General features: G+C 39.7%; 1 protein-coding gene across 2 annotated transcripts in view; it reads right to left on the reverse strand.

The window, feature by feature from the left end:
* The window catches only part of KRAS (KRAS proto-oncogene, GTPase), a 25,182-nt gene extending 13,811 nt beyond the window's left edge, over positions 1 to 11,371 (reverse strand). Inside the window, exons 1-4 of one of the 2 annotated variants that reach the window (XM_062591855.1) lie at positions 11,192 to 11,371; positions 9,798 to 9,920; positions 3,538 to 3,716; positions 2,702 to 2,861 (exon numbers count right to left, since the gene is read on the reverse strand). In XM_062591855.1, coding sequence (XP_062447839.1) covers positions 2,702 to 2,861; positions 3,538 to 3,716; positions 9,798 to 9,908 — 450 coding nt within the window. In that variant the 5' untranslated portion in view covers positions 9,909 to 9,920; positions 11,192 to 11,371. Of the gene's footprint in view, positions 1 to 2,701; positions 2,862 to 3,537; positions 3,717 to 9,797; positions 9,921 to 11,187 lie in introns of both variants that reach the window. The other variant, XM_062591847.1, reaches the window with a different exon arrangement.
* Between the last annotated feature and the right edge of the window lie 7,941 nt (positions 11,372 to 19,312).

The raw sequence follows: 19,312 nt of genomic DNA on the forward strand, positions 1-19,312 counted from the left end.
ACTTAAATTTTAGTTAAGTTAGTTGGAACTGATACAAGATTTTTGCATGAGCACACAATGCTGCCATTTAAAACAAAACAAAAAGAAAAGTCTTAGAAATCCAGAAAGAATAGGTGGACAGCCCCACTGCCTCTTCATTCCACCTATCTCTTTCCCCAGAAAAAACTTTTACTCTCTGAGCTCTAGCAAAAGTAAAGGGGAAGGCAATACAGTACTAAGACAGAGGGTATGCCAAAGCATCTTCAACAGGGCCTTAGCACTGATGTGCCAGTATGATGGCAGGTGCAGGCAGGAAGAAGGCAACTCTTATTTCTGAATATTTACATCAGGCTCTCTATGGATTCCAGAATTTAGCAGACCACCAGCTACATTTTTCATACTTGAAAGTTCTTTGTATAACCAGAGAGGGCCAGGAAGTTTTCTTTAAACCAAGCACTGAGTTCTGCCCTATATAAGTATAGTTTATGGGCTACATCTGGCCTACAAAATGGTTTGACTCTCCCAGTTAAAAAAAAGTTACTTTGGGAGTAGGTATGAATGCATATATTTTCATATATGTCAGTGTTACTGAAATTACACACACATGACAATATTTAAATGATGTTGCTATAATTAAAGATCAGGTTCTGTATCCAATTCCCTTCCATCTTCTCAACAGTATTTTAATAAAACAGCATCATATGAACCAGTTTCATAAACCAATATATACCTCAACAGTACTGTGAAAGAATCAGAAAACATTGCTAATGGCTGAAAGCTGAGCCAACGTTCTCAGAAGAGACTATAGTATGTATTTTCATTTCTTTTAAAATCCACATAGCTCCTTATCTGCAAAAGGGTATTAAGGCTCAGCTTTGAAAACAAAAACAAAAGTCAGCAGTCAGATCCCCTCTATAATGTTTTAATTGGCACCTCCAGAAATATAACATTATAGATTAAAAAAAACATGTGAACTGATCTGTCTGTATATACATATATATATATATGACTAATTCGCTGCCTTCTAAAGCAAGTACAAATCTCTGCCTTAGTTCCCAAAGAGTCATATCTGGACAGAAGATGAAGAAGCTTATACTAGAGTTATGACCTCTCTTAAAAGGATCACTTGAGGCAAATGAAGACTATAATACTAGAAAAGAGCGATGATTTTTCAGCATGCAATTTTGTATTAGGCAAGTTATGGTGTGGCTACTTGTAGGAGTAAAATGCAGGTTAAGAGGAAAAGAAAGATCTTTGAAAATACGCAGTTGTATAAACATACTTTCATTAAAAGCAGCTATATAGGAGGAACATTTCCTCAAAGCCAGACACTGTCTATAACAGACTAAACAGAGTAAAATCTAAATGTTAATAGAGAATTTGTATTTCAAACTCCAAATCTAATTTTAGCGGTCTTCTATTTTTATCCCAAAATCTCAATAATACATTCAAATACAGGACCTTCCAAACAAGAACAGTAATTACCCAGTTCATTTACATGCCACAATCTCCAAAAAAGTCCTGTGCCCTAATTTATTCTCCCTCCCTGAAGTTATGTGATTCTGAAAGTTTTTTGATCCTACTTGGCATATGTTTACAGGCTCTCTCTTATTGCTAGAGGTTAGAATTTCTTTGATTCTTTGGTAAAGTTGTATTAATCAGTTCATCAGGTTTAAACTTGTCAGAAACTTGGGTACATATAGCAATTTTGCACTAATAAAATATTCATTTCTTATATCCATAAATAACATATGTACTGTTTACTGAGAAATTCTGCCAAGTAATGCAGTTGAATTTACTCAGCAGTTACATGGGATTACTCAAATTCCAGTATTCTGCCTTTATATGCCTTTTTCTGCAAGCCTACTTCCTTGTTTATAACTTGCATGCAACAATTACTAAACACAGAGTATGAGATATTCAGCCACTCAGGCCTCATCTATTTTTACCCTTTCAAACAAAGGAGCATTTTTCAAAAAGAATATTTTCTTCCAAAAGTACATAACCAGTCTCATCTTTATCTGTATCCTTTCCTGAATGCACAGATATATACCACTATGTGCATCTTCATGTCAACAAACCATGTCAGAAGCACTGAAATGGCCCCAGCATTTGCCTCTTTGACCTATGCCAGTGGGATACAATAAGCCAGTGTGTACACTCAAGACTTGAAAGAGCATCAGTTTCTAAAAGCAATTAATTCTGTAATTTCAAAAGACTTACAGTCAATTGCTTAGCTAAAAAAGGAGCATCAAGCAATTCCCACCAATGTTAACGCAATGCTGAAGTAAAAAAAGCCCTCCTTTTGTTATTAAGGAAAAGACTTCAAGTACACAAAACTATTTAGTTGTTTGACTACTTAATCCTCGTGCTGAAGAAAAGAAAGCATTTCACTTCTTTTAGTAGAAATACTTTTGATATAATACTTATATTAATATAAAACCCATCAAAATGTCAAGAATTCAACTGTCAGACCCTGGAGAGTAACAGCAGCCCAGGTGTTATTCTTTAAGTTTAAGCAACCGAAGCAAATCACCCCTTAATATACAAGTATCACTTGTCAAGTCAGTTGACAGAAAAACAAGACATCACAAGAAAGTCTCCTCTGGAGAAATATATTCATTAATATGATCAAGCAGTTGTCAATATCTCAAATGATCTAACATTATGAGCATTCAGGTGAGAGTTCTATTTTTGTATCTAATTAAGTTTTGAGCTTTACCTGTCTTGTCTTTGCTGATGTTTCAATGAAAGGAATTCCGTAACTTCTTGCTAAATCCTGAGCTTGTTTTGTATCTACTGTTCTGGAAGGCAAATCACATTTGTTTCCTACTAGCACCATTGGGACATCTTCAGAGTCTTTAACTCTTTTTATTTGTTCCCTAAAGAAAGAAAAGACAGACTTTACTTAACCAGTATTAATAGTTTATATGGTAGATTTTAAGACAATGAAACAAAATGAAACTAAGACATTCTAAAATCATTCCTTATGCAATGCTAATTTACTGCACTTATACTATTAGAAGCCTCCAAAAAAAAATGAAAGTGATTGGTCCTGTCACCATCAGATTTAACATTCTATCTAAAAAATGAAACTGATGTTCTGCAGTAAGTATATCTATCAACAACGCTCATAAGGCTAAACAGCCATAGGTCCTGATGTCATTACATGAAAACATGTTTTTCATGTAACACTGGTCAATGCCAGAGTAAACCAAAGAGGCTCAGATATAAATCTTTCTACTGATGCCTCATACTCAATCATAATACCAATTACTAAGGCAGCAAATTCAATGCAAATTCAAACTAATTCATAATAGAAGAGCTTACAGATACTTTGGCTGCCTAGCTTGAGAATGAAATAGCAGCAGATTTTCAGATTACTCATAGTTACAGACCTACAATTGCAAAAGTAACCTGGAATATTGATAACCTGCAATCTTCCCTTTAAATGCTATTTCATAACAGATAAATTCATTATCTGGTATAAGAGCAAGGAAACAAACCTATCCACCTAATTTGAGATTTAGCAGACTTTTCTTTTTAAAGAGTACACACCTATAATGGTGAATATCTTCGAAAGACTTTGTATTGTTTATAGCAAATACACACAGAAAGCCTTCCCCAGTTCTCATATATTGATCCCTCATTGCACTGTATTCTTCTTGACCTGCTGTATCAAGAATATCCAAGAGACAAGTTTCTCCATCAATTACTACTTGCTTCCTGTAGGAATCCTAAGAGAAGAAAAAAAATATATATATATACCTAGGTTAAACACAAACAAGTAAGGTTTTCAACACTCAGAAGATATTAAAGTTGTTTATTAGTAATTGAGCATGACTCAAAACACTCAAGTATTAAAATCTAATTTTACAGATGGGGAAACAACAGTATAAAACACATTAGTGGCCCATATTTACACTTATATGATAATCTCTAAATGGAAAGAGACCTGGAAGAATGTTCCCTTATTTGGATTCTGAATCGTCAATGGATATCACTACTTTTTTTAAAGCATAAAAAGGGGACTTTTTTAATGTGCTCAGAAGGGGAAGAGTGCAAACTGATCCAGATCAGAAATGACTCCCTTTGTCTCTGATAATGTAATAGTTGAAGAAACCTGTAACCCTCATTTTAAAAGGTTTAACTTGCTTTAAGCTTGCTTAATTTACCAAAACATTTTTAAAAAATAAAGTTTGATTTTCATTCTATGGATGTTTCAGAAAGCATTATGCCACAGCCATGTACAAAATAATACAATAGAAAACATCATCAAGTAAGTCAACACCTCCAAAAAAATCCATATAGTTAAAATGGAAGTAAAAAAAATCTTCAGTCTTTTGAAAAGGAAATCCATTTTCTATGCTTAAGTAGGTACATATAACAACTTTTATTAGTAAGTTACCAAAGCTTAGCTGATGTATTTTAAGTTCAAAGTTACATACTGACAAGCTTTTCAGGCAAGGCAGATACCAACACAAAGTGCAGAGTAAATCAGATAAAAGCCCTAATGGTTTCAGCAATGTAGGAAAATTTTTTTTCAATATTATCAATTCAAAGTTTTCATGCCAGTGAGTCAAGTAGCTGAGATCTGCAAAAAATCCCAAGCAGCCAAATCTTAATGCATATTTACAACTCTTTTTGATGTTAGACATCTGTAAGCACATAGTTTGAGCAATAATAGAACAGAGAACATTACTTTTCTGTACAAAACTATTGTTTCCATAAACATCTACATATTCCAATTAGAACTGTGTCAATAAACTTAAAAAAAACATGTCGCTGAGTAATGCTATGAATTATTTTTATCAGTAGGCAGTACTTGTAACAAATTAAATGTTTCAAAAGAAATGTTTCAATCTGGTTAAAGGATCTGAAAGGTAATACCAAGAGATTAACATAATATTGCTTCTCTTCTTGTTATATAAACAGGATCTTTTTAATACTATACAAAACCAAACCTAAGCTACAGGGGAGTTAACAAAGCTGCAATTCTAGCCAACTTTGAGATGAATTCAAAAATGCACACATTTTAAGGCACTGTACACCTACTTCTTTTCACTTTATGAATTTATATTTTTAGAAGTCTCTCTCCTCTTTCCTCTTGCCTGCACTAAAAAGAAGTGGAAGATATTCTGTAGAATCATCTGGGTTTTTGTTGTTGTTGTTGTTGTTTTAAGCAAACAAATGCTAATCTCACATTTATCTCGAACCTGGACATCATTTACTAATATCAAGTAAAATAACATTGACTATTTAGTTTTAATATAAAGATTTCAGTCTCATGCAATTTTGGAAATACTTGCTTGCTAAAGTGCAAATTCAGTGTCCAAGCAAAAAGCAGCTAACTTCAGAAATATATTAGCTTTGTTTAAATATTGATACAGCTGAGAAACACACAAGCTTCAATATGTATTAAGCAATGAGACAGAACATTAACCTTAAGGAAAAAAAGAATACTGCACATGTTCATTCCAATTTCCTTAATAAATTCAACAGCAGATCTCCCCTGTCCTATGATTATCTTTATCAGCATTCACAGTGAAGCACTAGTATAACTTCTAATATTTTACTAGGCTTATTAAAAAGAAAAAAAATGTTCATTTTTTTCCTCTTGCAATTTGACCTGCTACTTTAGAACAAAAGCTCCAAGTAATGTGCAAAGAATTTTTTTTAAAAAAAGATTCCTCTTGCAAGAAGTGCTAGCTTTCACAGTAGCAAAGACATAGCAGCATAAAGCACAGCACAGGTGCAAGTGCAAGGAAGGCCTTGTGATCCTTGTGCCCACATCTGGAAAGAAAATTTTGTCACTAACTAGAGAGAAAATTTGAAGTGGAAGGAAAAGAAAGCCTGTGAAGGAAAATATAAGATTATGATTTCCTTCCAAGCTACTGAAAGAACAAACATTTCACAGAAGAAAAATGACAAAGAAACAAAGTCAAACCTGAAATCACATTTGTCACAGTAAAAAGAAACACGAATCGTTACAGTAAAGCTTAGGCTACTGGGATCTCCACCCCAAGTAACTTGGTGAATACCAGTGCATCCATACCCAAGATAATTTGGTGTTTACACACTGTAGAAATTATAAAGTCCTGCAACAGGGAATGTAGTATGTACTCTAAAGAAAAGTCCAAATCAAGTTATGCCACAACAGTACTTTTGCTTAAAATGCAATTGCAGAATCCTACAAGACCAGATTCCTCTTTAACAATGAAAATCCAACTTCTCATGAATTTACAAAAATCCAATAGCTGCACACAGGAAGATATGGCAATGCAGAAACACCCAGTGTAAGACTACTAAGTAAAAACAAAATGCAAAATAGAAATCAATTTCAAAGTAGTTACATGATTCCAAATATGAACTTGTAATACTGCCCTTAATACAGATCCAGCAAATTTACAACAAAAAGCTTTAATTTCATTAATCACTTAACTTGCCTTTATTGGCCTTTCACAAGCCATAAAAATCGGCAGGAATTATGCTAAGAGTACTACTTCCACCTGTTCACAACAAGCACTGATAAGAAAGTGTGACAGCAAATCTCAGCTATACACTACATGTGGAATTCATCTAAAAAAATCATTGTTTAATAAATCCCATCCAAAGAGAGGAATCAGAAGTTTTGTTATTATTTGTGGAAGGATCCACTATACCAGTGATATAATATTAAAATATCATACTTACTAAGAGTAAGCTACTACTAAATATTGGTGGAAGTTTAACAGGTGCACAGATCATTAAAGAAGATATAGACTTAAATACCTGTATTCCTAAATCACTTAACGGATTTTGCTAATCCTATTGGAAGCACCTTCTGACAGCCAACTAGGAAGGCTGTTCTTTTTCCAAAAGACATTTAAAGTATGACCCATAAGTTAGTACTTAATATGCTAAAGTACAGAGGGGGGAGGGGGGAAAGTAAATGTTATTCCCCCAGGACACAGCAAATAAAGATTTAACAAACATTTGACCAGTAGAGGGCACTAATCCAACTGTTCTAGTTATTAGATCAGATTTACAAAGGTTAGTCTACACACATTTCACTTAAAATATACCACTTAAATTGCTTAGCTATAAATCTGTGCTTGGAGATTCATTTCAAATGATATATAAAATCACCATACATATACAAGGCATTACTTTTAAATGACAGCAGCCATCCAAACATACATTGGTTATATTTAAGCATAACAGCTGATGAAAAATATAAGTTTTCAAATAGAAAATTCTCACAAATGGGCCCCAAGACTTGAAGTTTTCCAAAAGGATACACTATCTGTTGAATCATTAATCCTATTGCACAGGAAAATTCAACACCAATAGTGCTACAGCACGTGTCATTCTACAGAATGATCCAGGTAACTACTATATTTTTTGCTTTCTTTAATTGCATCTTGTCTTTACAACACAAAAATTCAGAAATGTTGAACTTATTCCAAAAAAAAAAAAAAAAAAAAAAATCTTTCCTGTAATTAACAAGATATAACTATGTTATTTAAGGACTCCACTATACATAACAAACACTGAACTCTTTCTTCTTTCCCCTATCTACCCCAAAATATTTAGCTTGATTATTTCACTGGGGAAAAATTAGGATTTTGGCAACAGCCATATGACAATAAAAAACATAGTAGTGAAAAAAATAATAGTAATGACACTATTGAACCATCTTATTTGTTATTATTTACTAAACAAAGCAATTTTAGCTTTATTTCCTCCTACTGCACAAAAATCACTACTGCTGTTGTTCTTTGATCAGTACCTACCACCAGAAATGCAGCTATCTATACAGAAAATACAATCAAGCAACCCTTCTGGACTAAATGGAATTCTGCCCAGCCAAAGTCTGAAACATTTTAACCCAATTATAAGCTCTTCTCCGAGATCTCTCTGCCACTCAGAATGACAGACAGCTCTCACAAGCAAGTTTAGCTGTATGATTATTCAACAGTACTGCTATCTCATGTATAAGAAGACATGGTCTCCATCCTCAAGGTCTCGTAAATTATGAGACAAAAAATTATAACTAGTACTCAGACAAGTACTCACACAAGTAATAATAATGCTTACAGAAGAATAATATTGTTGCAGTAAACAAGCTGTTGATACATGTAAAATCTATTAGGCTAAAGGTTTCTTTCTTTCAGAAGAACATATTGATTCTGGATCACACCACATTGTTACAGTCATCCTGTACATCACCAAATAAAAGCCACAGTTCAGGGATTTTAGATTCTTTTCCTAAGGAACTATATTTTCATTTTATGAACATGAACATACTTAAAAGGTATTTGGTATTCCTCAAAAAAAATCATCTTGTTGATTATCAAAATACCTTAAGGGATTTAGCAATACTGGTATTTAAATCCACACGTTCCTAAGTCATTTACACAATTCTGGCATTACACAGCAACTTGTAACATAGAACATCTATAGTACTTACACTTTAAAGTGTATTTACACTTCTCATCAAACAGAAACCTGCACAGATGATTATGAACAGATATTACAAAAGCCAATATCCCCCAAGGTTCCTTTTACAAGGACAAGGAAAATCATGTTCTGTCTGTTCCTCTCAATGAGTTTAAGTGTGTTTTGGATTGTTGTTTTTAAAACCTCATATATCTTAATTAATAAAAGAGCTGTTCTCCTAGTGCAAGTCAAACATCCCCCCTCTCTCTAAGGCTCTGTTCACACAATTTTCCACAAGCATACACGAGATTACCTGGCCATTCTGCAAGCAGACAAGATGACACTGCTACATTAAGGTAATCCCAAACTCAAGCCAACATAGCTCTCACTGGGGCATAGTAATGCAGGTCTCTGCTTCTCTAAAGTAACACAGCTTCCTACCATTTCAGAGCACAGACTCCTTTTACTTATGCCTACCTGAAAACAAACTGCATAGCCATTCCCTGAGTCACCACTTAAGACTAGATTTAAACCTCTGTGATTCCTTCAAGTGAGCTTGGAAGTCTCATTGTATAAACATATAAATGAAGTCATAAGCTACAAAGCTTCAGTACTGGGAACATAAAAATCTTGGGTAAATTATAGTGTCATTTCTCCTTTTATACAGAGTCTGAGATTATTAAATCAAATGATCCACAGGAGATTTCAGACTATATTAGTATTTTTCTTGTATTTAAAAGGCAAAGCTTCCCTGCCATAAAAAAAAAACCTTTTAAATAACATAACTTTTGAAGCTTAAATGTAGTTTCATGTTTTGAGGAACAGTATCCTGTATTTCAAAGAATCCACTATAGTTACCTTGTAAAGTTTTTCTAGATATTCCGCAACACACACTGGCATGTTAAAAAGGAAAGGGGGGGGGGAAATCAAGCTCCAGATTTTGTCTCATTCACCATAGCATTCCAGAACACACGAAACAGATCCTAATGATAAAAGCTGAGAAAGCTTAACAGGTACATTTCAGGACTACAGCTTCTCCTTGAGATCAAAAAGATTTAAGACATTTCTAGGTTGCATGCAAAATCAGTTTTGACAGGCATTTTTAAATAACCTTGACAAATACTTTGTTACAAACATTTATAAAAACATGTATTCAAACTGCCCATTAAGACGTGGCAACTAACATCACATTTTAACTGATCAAAATTGTTAAGTATTTATTGCAGCTGTTGTCCCATCGCCAAATTGAAAATACTCTCATTTGCTAATACTGGCACAATGAATGGTACGATGTTTCCTACAATATTTCTGCAGTAATTGTCTAAAGGTGATCAATCACCATTATTTACTGATAACTTCTGATCATTAAAAAAAAAGTGTAAGATGAAGCTGTTTACCTCTATTGTAGGGTCATATTCATCCACAAAGTGATTTTGAATTAGCTGTATCGTCAAGGCACTCTTGCCTACACCACCAGCTCCAACAACAACAAGCTTATATTCTGTCATTTTTTAGCAGACCTGATGACAAAGAAACCAACATTAAGCAGAAAGGGTCAAGCTACGACAAATGAGGATGCCGTTAGCGCATTTTCATTCACTATCATATTTGCTTACTATTACAGGAAAAGCGATTCTCCTCCTCCCAAAAGCACACACACACATACGCACTCAAAAGATAAGAGGGGATGCTACTTCTCAAACTAAATTCTAAGTAAGCGTGGTGCAATCACGAAGCTGAAAGGCAGCGATTACAGAAACTGCTTAAAAACCTAAAGTGCCCGCTTTACGGATTTCTGAGAGAGGCTGAAGAGCATTTTCTGCAGAACACAGGTTTCATTTCCCGCTCGGTTTCCTGCTGAAGTTCCAAGCATTCCGGAGGACTTCCCTGATTTTTTTTTTTTTTTTTTTTTTGTCAAGACCGAGGAGGACCGAGCATCCCTCCGGGCCGTTTCCCGTGGCCGCCCCACGGACGGGAACACGCGTGCTGGGGGCAGGGGGGGGGCACGGGAGGGGCGCGCGCGGGCTCACCTCTCGGCGCCCCCCCGCCGCCGCCGCCGCCGCCCCCTTTCCGGCCCGGCCCCCGGGGGCGGCGGGGCCGCTGCCGCCCGCCCCCTGCCCGGGCGGGGCCGCCTCGCGGCTCCCCGCAGGAGCGAGGCGGCGCGGCCGGGCGGCCGAAACTTTCCCCGTGCCGCCGTGACGGGATTTTCAGGATTTGGGGGGGGGGGGGGAGGGGGGGGGGAAGGAGAAGGAGCAAGACGGAGGTTTTTATGGTTTGTTTTTTTTTGTTTTTTTTTTTGTTTTTTTTTTTTCAGTGGGGGAGGGAGGTTGACTCAGCACGGTGCCGGGGCTCCCGGAGGGCGTTGGCCACCTGTCCCGCCGCGGAGCCGCCGCCCGCGCCGCGGGGAAGGACGGCGGCGGCGGCGGCAGGAGACGGCGCGGGGGAAGGCTGGGGGAGGGGGGGGGGGGGACGCGGGGCGGCGGCGATGCCGGCGGGAGGGGGAAGCGGCGCAGGGCGCAGCCCCCGCGGTGGCAGCAGCGGGACAGGCGCCGCGGAGGCCCCCGCCCGGCTCTGCCCCCTCGGCGGGGCGGGGCGGCGCTGGCGGGGGGAAGGAGGGGGGTCCCGCCGGGGCGGGCATCACCAGCCGCGGAGGGGAGCGCGGCTCCGGGAAGCCGCTGCTGCCGCCGCCGCCGCCGCCGCCCCCTGCCCCACCTCGGTGGAGGGCGAGGCGTGTGGGGAGGGAGGGAGGGAGCGGGGCAGCTGAGCAGGGAGGGGGGAAGGTGGTACCTGCCTGGCGCTGCGCGGGCCGCGGGAGCACGCCGGTGTGCCCCTGCCCGCCCCCGCCGCGGCGGCCGCTCCGCGTCCCTCTCCGTCCCGGTCTGAAATGGCGGGGGACGGGGAGGGCTGGGGCTGGAGCTGCCGAGGGAGCCGAGCGCCGAGTGGGCGGATGGACGCGATCGATGCGCTCCGCGCTCCCCCGCCCCTGCGGTAGCCGAGGGAGGGGAAGAAGGGGGAGCTCCCCGCCCACTGACTCAGGCGGGGCGGGGCGGCCGGGCGGGCGCGCGCGCGCGGGCGCGGGTGGGGCGTGGCAACGGTCGCTGGCGCGGGAGGCAACGGTTACTCGCGCGGGCGGCGGTGCCCGGCGCGGCCGTGGGGGCTGAAGGCATCGGGTAGCGGGGGACTAGGTTACACCAGGGATTAAATTGGTAGCGGGGGAATTAAGTGTAATTTCTGTGCTTGCTGCGGCCCGGCCCGACGGCCAAGGTCCTGGTTCTGCCGCGGCCCTCAGCCCGAAGGCACCGGCTGCCGTATGGCTCCGGGCGCAAGGCATGTAGGAAAAGGGGCTTACGTGCCCCCGGAAGGCTTTATACCGGTTTCTAATCAGGAGGCTCTGTTCGGCAAGGTGGAGCGTAAGCAGCTTGCTGTGTAAACAAGAAAACGTTTTTATCCTTATTGGGTCAAGAAAAGGTCACAAAAGCAGAAGTACAGAATTACTGTAAAGCTTGAATGCCTATTGAAGGTTTAGTAATTTCGGTATTAACTTTAATTTAAATGCAAGTCTTTTATTAATTACTAGAATGCCCTGTACAACAGTTAATAAACGTATTTTTAGAGGCAAGTTGAAAACTGTACAGTGAAGCCTACTTTCTCATTAAAAGGCCAAAAACTTAATTCCTGCTAATTGATCTAATTAGATCTACTGCGTAGGTCATTCCTAAGCTTGTGTTATATCCAAAGTGATAAGAATTTTTTGAAGCATTTATGTCATTGTGTCCAAGACATAGCACATTCAAGCCATTCCTAGGGTAACTCCAGTGATGTCGGCTGGATTACGCCAGGGATTAATTTGGCCAATTCTGGATTCCCCCTTAAATTGGAAGGTCAAAAATAAATACATTGTGTGTACACATCTGGTGTTCAAGAATTTTAATTTAAAAGGCTGGAGCTTTGTTCTCCATAATTGTGTGCAACAGAACTTTCAGTTTGTTTCATTCTCAGTGTGCATCCAAGGCTCTGCACTTCTGGGCAGCATCCATCTGAGCGTGTAAGGCTTTAACCCTTTGGGACAACGCCATCTAATTTGGAAGCTGCGTTCCTATGTTTATACATGCAATTAATCAAAGACCTTGTGCTGCTGTTCAGTGCTACTCCCTGATGTTCAGGTATTAAGACTCAGGTAGAAAACAAACATGTCTTTGAGCAGCTATGTGAAGATGTTGCCTCTTCAAACAGAATCTAGGAAAGATCAAATGAGCTGTTTTGCTTGTATTCTTGAAGCCAGTCTTTTCTGTTGTTGAAATCAGTGACAGAAGTCACTGAGCTTGTATAAGAATTCTCGTATACTATATGAGGCTATATATTGTCATGAACCCCTTTTCCCCTCTCCCAGTGATTTGAGTGTTGGTGACCTCATTTTTTTTTGTGTTAAATGCTCTTACTAGATTGTTTTTTGTAAGCCTTAATAAAAAATAGTCACAAAAATACATGCAACTGTAACATACGAAATCATCTTACAAGCTAGAGCTAAAACTGCATGATGCAGATTGTTTATAACGTGGGCTATCTCACATGAGCAGATGTCAAAACTAGAAGAAAGCCCCACTTTCAAAGAACAAGTAGCCTGGTGGTAAAACCACAAGCCTGGGATGTGGGAAACCCGCATTCCAATCTGTGGTGTGAAACAGGCAAAGAAAGGATTTGAATGTGGATGTTCAGTAGCTGAGGTAAATGCTCTGATCAGCTATTTTAGGATAGCAGGATCTCACTTTTGTGTTATGCTCCCCTAGGAAAACTATTTGAAGTGTTGTGGTTCATCATAACGTAATGGGAAAATGCCTGTTTAACAGGAAAGCTTGCCCAGTTCTGCACATAGTACCACATACTTCCACAAACAGCTTTGATGGTTTGCTCTGATCTACAGAACTTTTTATGGGTAGAAGCTGTCACACATTCACAGTTGGAATCAGAAAAGTATGCAGAGAGAGACTTGGGTAGATCCTTTTTGGTGAAAGCTTTAGGTCTTGATTACAGCTTGAATCTCCGTATTTTGTATTCATCTCAATGAAATACAAAAACCATAATTTTGCAAAGAGAGGGGAAAATGAATTGTTGGGATTCCAGAAAAGGTGGAATACAAAGCTGCTTGATTTTTTGTTGACCATAGATTTTTTTTCTAGATGTCTGTTATTATGAACTTGCCATTTAACTAAATTTCTCTTAGAAGAAATACCTTCTGGATAAAGTGGTTTGAAAAGAAGTAGACACAAAAGAGCTGATCAAAATATATTAAGTACCAACCTATATATACACTGCATTGATATGAAAGCTGTTGAAAAGTCAGCACAAGTGATGTAAAACCTCCTAGACTTTGCTGGTGTTTCCTGTGTGTTACTCACTTCTTTTTAGTGATTGTTTCCTCAGCCCAATTTGCAGAGAATTCTGAACACAGGCAAAAGAGATGCACTTACTCAAATCCCAAAGCACTTCAGTGCACTAGAGCTAAATAATTCTATTAAGTTAAAGCATATTCATCAATTCAAAGGCCTCTTCACATTTGCATTAAAATATTCCAGGCTGGGTTATCTGGATCATTCATGGATACTGATCTTTGAAGGCTCTCAGGACAAATCACCAGTCAGAGCTTCTTATTCTGACAAGATGCTTCACTTACACTATCAAGCACTACACCCAAATGCAGGTATAATCCCGTCAGCCATACTCACCTACTCAGACTTGTCTAGTTCTAAAGTTCATACAATAAAGTCAAAGGCATTTTAAATTTCAGAATATATGAGCTTTTACCACCTGACTGTCAGGAAACCAGGGTGGTGGTGGTGGTGGAAAGGTGATACACAGCTTTAGCCTCAAGATAGTCAGACAGAGAAATCTCACTGTTTGTTAACAAGCCGAGACAGGAGTTGAGTTCATTTTCCTGGTGCTTTTCCTGGCATTTAACTCCATGCAAATCAGATGCAAAGTCAACAGAGAATTACTACAGGGGGAGAAGTGGGTTTGTACGGTTTAAAGATTGCATGCCATTAATTTAAGATATTAGCAAAGAGAATTTTTCTGTCACACACACATAGCCAAGGGTCCGCAACTATTACTACCTGTTGTGAGGTATGCTTTGTCAGATAATCGCCATTTATACATGGGTATATGTATACACCATGTATATACATACATATATATGGTCCTGGCCAGGCATGAGCACACAACTGTAGTTCAGTTCATTTAGCCAGAGGCCACAATAATTACCAAATTAATGTTTTTTTCATGCTTTTAGGCTAGGATTATGACATTTTGTGCCAGATTCAGCATAAAGCCTGCAGATATAAATTGTTTACATGACAAAGTTTTTTGAACACATTTGACCTGGCTGTGTGAGTTCATATTGAGTGTGTGTTTTGCTCTAGTATAAGGTCCCGTATGTCACCCATGAGCAAATGGCAGCATGAAGTATCTTTGGCACTTGGGATATATCAGCCTTCAGTTGCTATATTTTCCTTATCTCCTCCCAAGAAAATTTTTAAAACTTTTAAGAAGGTCCTGCAGACTTAGCTATGCTGCCATATCATTGATAAAACTACCTACAGAAGAACTTCTTTTTAAAAGTCTTGTCTGGAGGGGTGTAAATGCCCTTACAAATTTGTACCTACTGACACACCAGAACACAGCCTTACCTCCCAGACTTTTAATTCACTAACTCTAGTCAAGGCAGGATCTACACGAGAGAGATGGTAATGAACTTCATGTTGGGCAGAATGCAGTGAACTTAAACACAGAAACATTTCTATGTACAGGTACATTGATAGATGCAGTTTTAAAAGTTATTTTATGTTAAAATCAAGGCTCTACTTTTCATGTGTTTTTAATTTTTGTCTCCCATCAAATTTCCTTTGGTGCTCTCTTTAGTAATTTTACATGTACAGATTGAAGTCTAGAATATATGAACTCACATAGCATATACGGACTCACACCTTACGAGTGCATTCTTTTCCACGTCTCCTTCTGCAAATCCTTGTAAAATTAGGTGAGGGACCCCAAGAAATCCACAGACCTTAAACTTAAAATTAACTTTCGCATGCTCAGCCATATAAAGTACAAAGCAAGGTTCTGCTCGTTTAGCTTGAATGGCAGCTAGGTTGCAGAAGACTAGCACAAGGCCATTTAAATCTCTCTCTCCCCCTCATTTTATTTATTTATTTATTTATTTATTTATGTGTAGACTCTAAGGAAACATGGTTAATTTAATATATTTTTCTGCAATAACAGTAGATTTGGCTTGAAAGTACCATACTAGGATACAGCATATTACTGGTATTCGTTAATGGTTTGACATTTGGCTTAATTCAGCTGTCTCTTGACTTTTTATTGTGAATAATTTTCTCTACCAAAAGAATGGGGTGGAGGAACAGTTCAGCTCTGAAGTATTCTTTAGAAAGCTAGATGCTTTTGCCATCCCACCAATGTCATCTGGCATTAATTAACATAACATCTCTCTAATTATATTATCAGCATACAACAACTAAATTAAAATACAAAAAGAATTGTTAAGAGTTCCTAGTTTAGTATTTCTTTTAAAGCATAATTTTTCAAGTTTTGTGTATATAGGAAATCAGCCAAAGCCCATTGAAGTTAATGGGATTCATTCAGATTAGGCCCAGAAATGTTTGGAAGATCAGTAGGGTGTCCAAATTGCCTCTTTAAATCGAACAATTAGGTACTTAAATTCTGTTATTCAATACTGCAGGTTCTCTCAAGGAACTGAAGAATATTTTTCAGGGAGAAAAGGCAAGCTTTAGATGCAGCAGAGGTTCACCATCCCATTGCACTGGTGCCTGCAGGGTACAAACAAACAAACAAACAAAAAGCTAGGACAAAGGACTCAAGTAAGTAGATGTCTCCTACCTCAGGCAACATGAGAGAGCAGCCTGAGGGTTCCCTGCCACCCACTCACAGTGCAGCTGAGTCCACTGCAGCAAAACGTAATTCTGAGATGTGCCAGACATCTATCCCTCAGGCAAATACCAAGGAAAATTGCAATGGATGGATGTAGCCCCAGATCAGATCAGTCACAGAGTGGCTCTTGCATCCAACACTTCTCACAAGTGGCTCTTACCTCTGTCTCCTGTGCATTTTCTTCCTTTTACTCTTGTGACTCCATGTGCCAGGCACTGAACATTGACCTGTGAATTGTCCCTCAACTGTATCTGCTAGGAGAAATCAGGTAGTTGAGGAAAAATGGCAATACTGCATTGCAGGTGTGTGTAGTGGGTGGAATCATGCTAGAACCTATTGTGCTCATCAGCCTGCTGGCAAACAGCAAAGAGGTCACAATGCTGGAGACCCAAAGTAGAGACACATTACAGTTAAAATAACAGTGTTAATTCAGGTGGGTGGCACAGGGGAGTGAGTTGCTACATGAAAGCCATAGCCAAATTCCTGAATCCTCTGTATGGCAGATGACATCTGTGTGTACTGCTAGTTCTTCTGTTTTGCTACAGCTCGTGCTCTTTGCATTGTGCTAGGGTCAACAGCTCAGTGGTGCTCTCCTAGTAAATGTTGCATCTCTCTGTTCAAATGGGGAGAACTGTGGAGAATAATTAGTGCCTGAGCAGTTCCTATGGTCTCACAGCAGAGGCCTTTATCTTGACCAAAACCTTTGGTTTCATCTAGATCAGTCCTTCTTAGAAACACCACAGCAGTGGGTGAGACAGCTATGTGTGTGGTTGAGCACAGCTGGAAGCAATACCTAAGTGAAAGACTGAATTAACTTTGCCTTTTGACATGCCCTGGAGTTCAATCTTGCTCTCGGTCACTGGAAGCTCTATCACTTGCTTGTGCCTAGGTTTTCACATTAGCATTGCCTACACTTCAGCATCACAGGCCTCCACTCATGTCTCTTGGTATTATTAAAGCCTTTGAGATATAACTCATCTCCAGCAACCAGGAGTTTTATTTCTCTGGAGTTTGGTAAAACTATACATCACCCTCAGATAATCAGAAACACATGGAAAAATATTAAAATGTTGCATAAAAAGAAAAAGAATGAAACTTTTTCTTTCCAAGGCAGCTACTCTTTTGCTGCAGACTTTTTACTTTAGGAAAAAAAAATATCAAAATGTTGTCAGCACTTTGGAAACTAGGTCCCTTTTTCCACCCCAACAATCTTTTGCCTATTTTCCCTAGACCTGTGAACTAAGTGTGTTGCTAGAGCTCAGGACAATAAATGAAGAATTTACATTTTTTAAAGAAACGAAGAGCATTCCAGCAGCAGTAACATTTCAGATTTTTCTTGGACAGGATACATTGCCACAACTCCCCACTCCCCCAGGGACCTAGAAGCAGTATCCCAAGGCAGCCCTGATCATGAACTGCTCTGCCTTCAGAGTCAACTATTTCAGGGATACGAACCAGTCTGGGAGACCTAGTCACTCAGGAAGCTAGACAACCCAAAAAGGCAGATAGCAGGAGGTCCTGGGGGGCACGACAGCCCATGCAGAAAGCTTCGGTGAAGGCTGGAAGTGCAGGAGCCAAGTGGTCCACAGACCTCTCAGGCAGTTGCCCAGAAAGCTAGGGCATCCGGGCTCACTGTCAGCTCGCAGGAATTGGCTGGCAGTTTTGGAGCCCAAGTTACTGGGGAAGCAAGAGAAAGACAGGGAGGAAATGTAACTTGAAATCACCATTTTCACAGAGAAAGTTCTGGTGTGGCAAATTCCTGCCTCAAGATCAGGGCTACCAGAGGCAGCTGTTTGCTGGTTGAAACTTGGTTAGCATCAGGCTGCAGTAACCTCTGCTGGGACATGCCAAGACCAAACAACAGGAAGTGCACTGGCCCCACCTTTATGTAACCTCTTCTGGGCAAAATGTGGGGCTGGCTGTTCAATCAACAAGCCTCCATATTTTGCTACAGCATGTATGACATGATAGTGATTTTCAATTCACTGCTGTCAAATAGGCTAAATTACAGCCCGTTGATCTGTATGGTTGGACTGCCCAAATGATGGGGTCTGGACTCCCCGTGCCCTGTAACGTTGGCATTCATATATACCAGTGCCAAAGTCTGTGCAGTCCAGGTGCATATACACGTACACTAAATCAGAATGGCAGGTTTTATCCAGGGAGAGATGCAAGCATGCATCCAAGTTCCCAATCCTGGGGCACTTAAAACAGAGCTCATGTCTACTTTGAACAGATTATTCTGTGAACTGAAAAGCAAGATTCAATTTAGAGTGTTGTACTCACTCCTCAAGATGCCTGAAGTCAGACTGTAAACTTTTCAGGATGAACCCTGTGGCCAGACCCTCAGATAGCATAGGGGAATGTAGCTTGAGTGGAGTGATATTGGTATACCCAGTTAGAGACAGTGGTTGCTACTCCTGAGTATGGCCAGCTGCAGCCGTATTAGTCACCATTGCTCCATATGACCCAAACTCAGCCCCAGCACAGCAGCAGCCAGCCTGGCTTTCCAAGAGTTGTCGTGGGCACAGGCAAAAGAAACAGTGGGGTAGCACTGTTCCTGCCCCTTCCCTCACCATCCTAGTCTGCTGCTCCATGTCTATGCCTACAGCCAGCCCTAATACCTTCCGTATGATAATATAAACATTTTACAACAACCTGCAGAGTATTTCTTTGATCTCTCTTTAGGCCTTTGGATGTTACCACTATCATTGAAACAACAATAAATAAATAAAGATAGAAAGAAGTAATATATATCTACACCAATCTGGTTACCTGTTTCCCTCACACACATACACACACACTCCAATGCTAGAATTTCACTATAAGAAAAGGTCACCACAGTCAATATCACAGTTCCTATTTTCCTGCAGTGTGATTCAGTTTTCTTTCCATTTCATTTTAGAAGGTTGTCCTGTACATTTATCAACTTACAAATTCAGAATTGATA

The sequence above is a fragment of the Rhea pennata genome, chromosome 1 (assembly GCF_028389875.1).
Source record: "Rhea pennata isolate bPtePen1 chromosome 1, bPtePen1.pri, whole genome shotgun sequence".
Taxonomy (NCBI): Eukaryota; Metazoa; Chordata; class Aves; order Rheiformes; family Rheidae; genus Rhea; species Rhea pennata.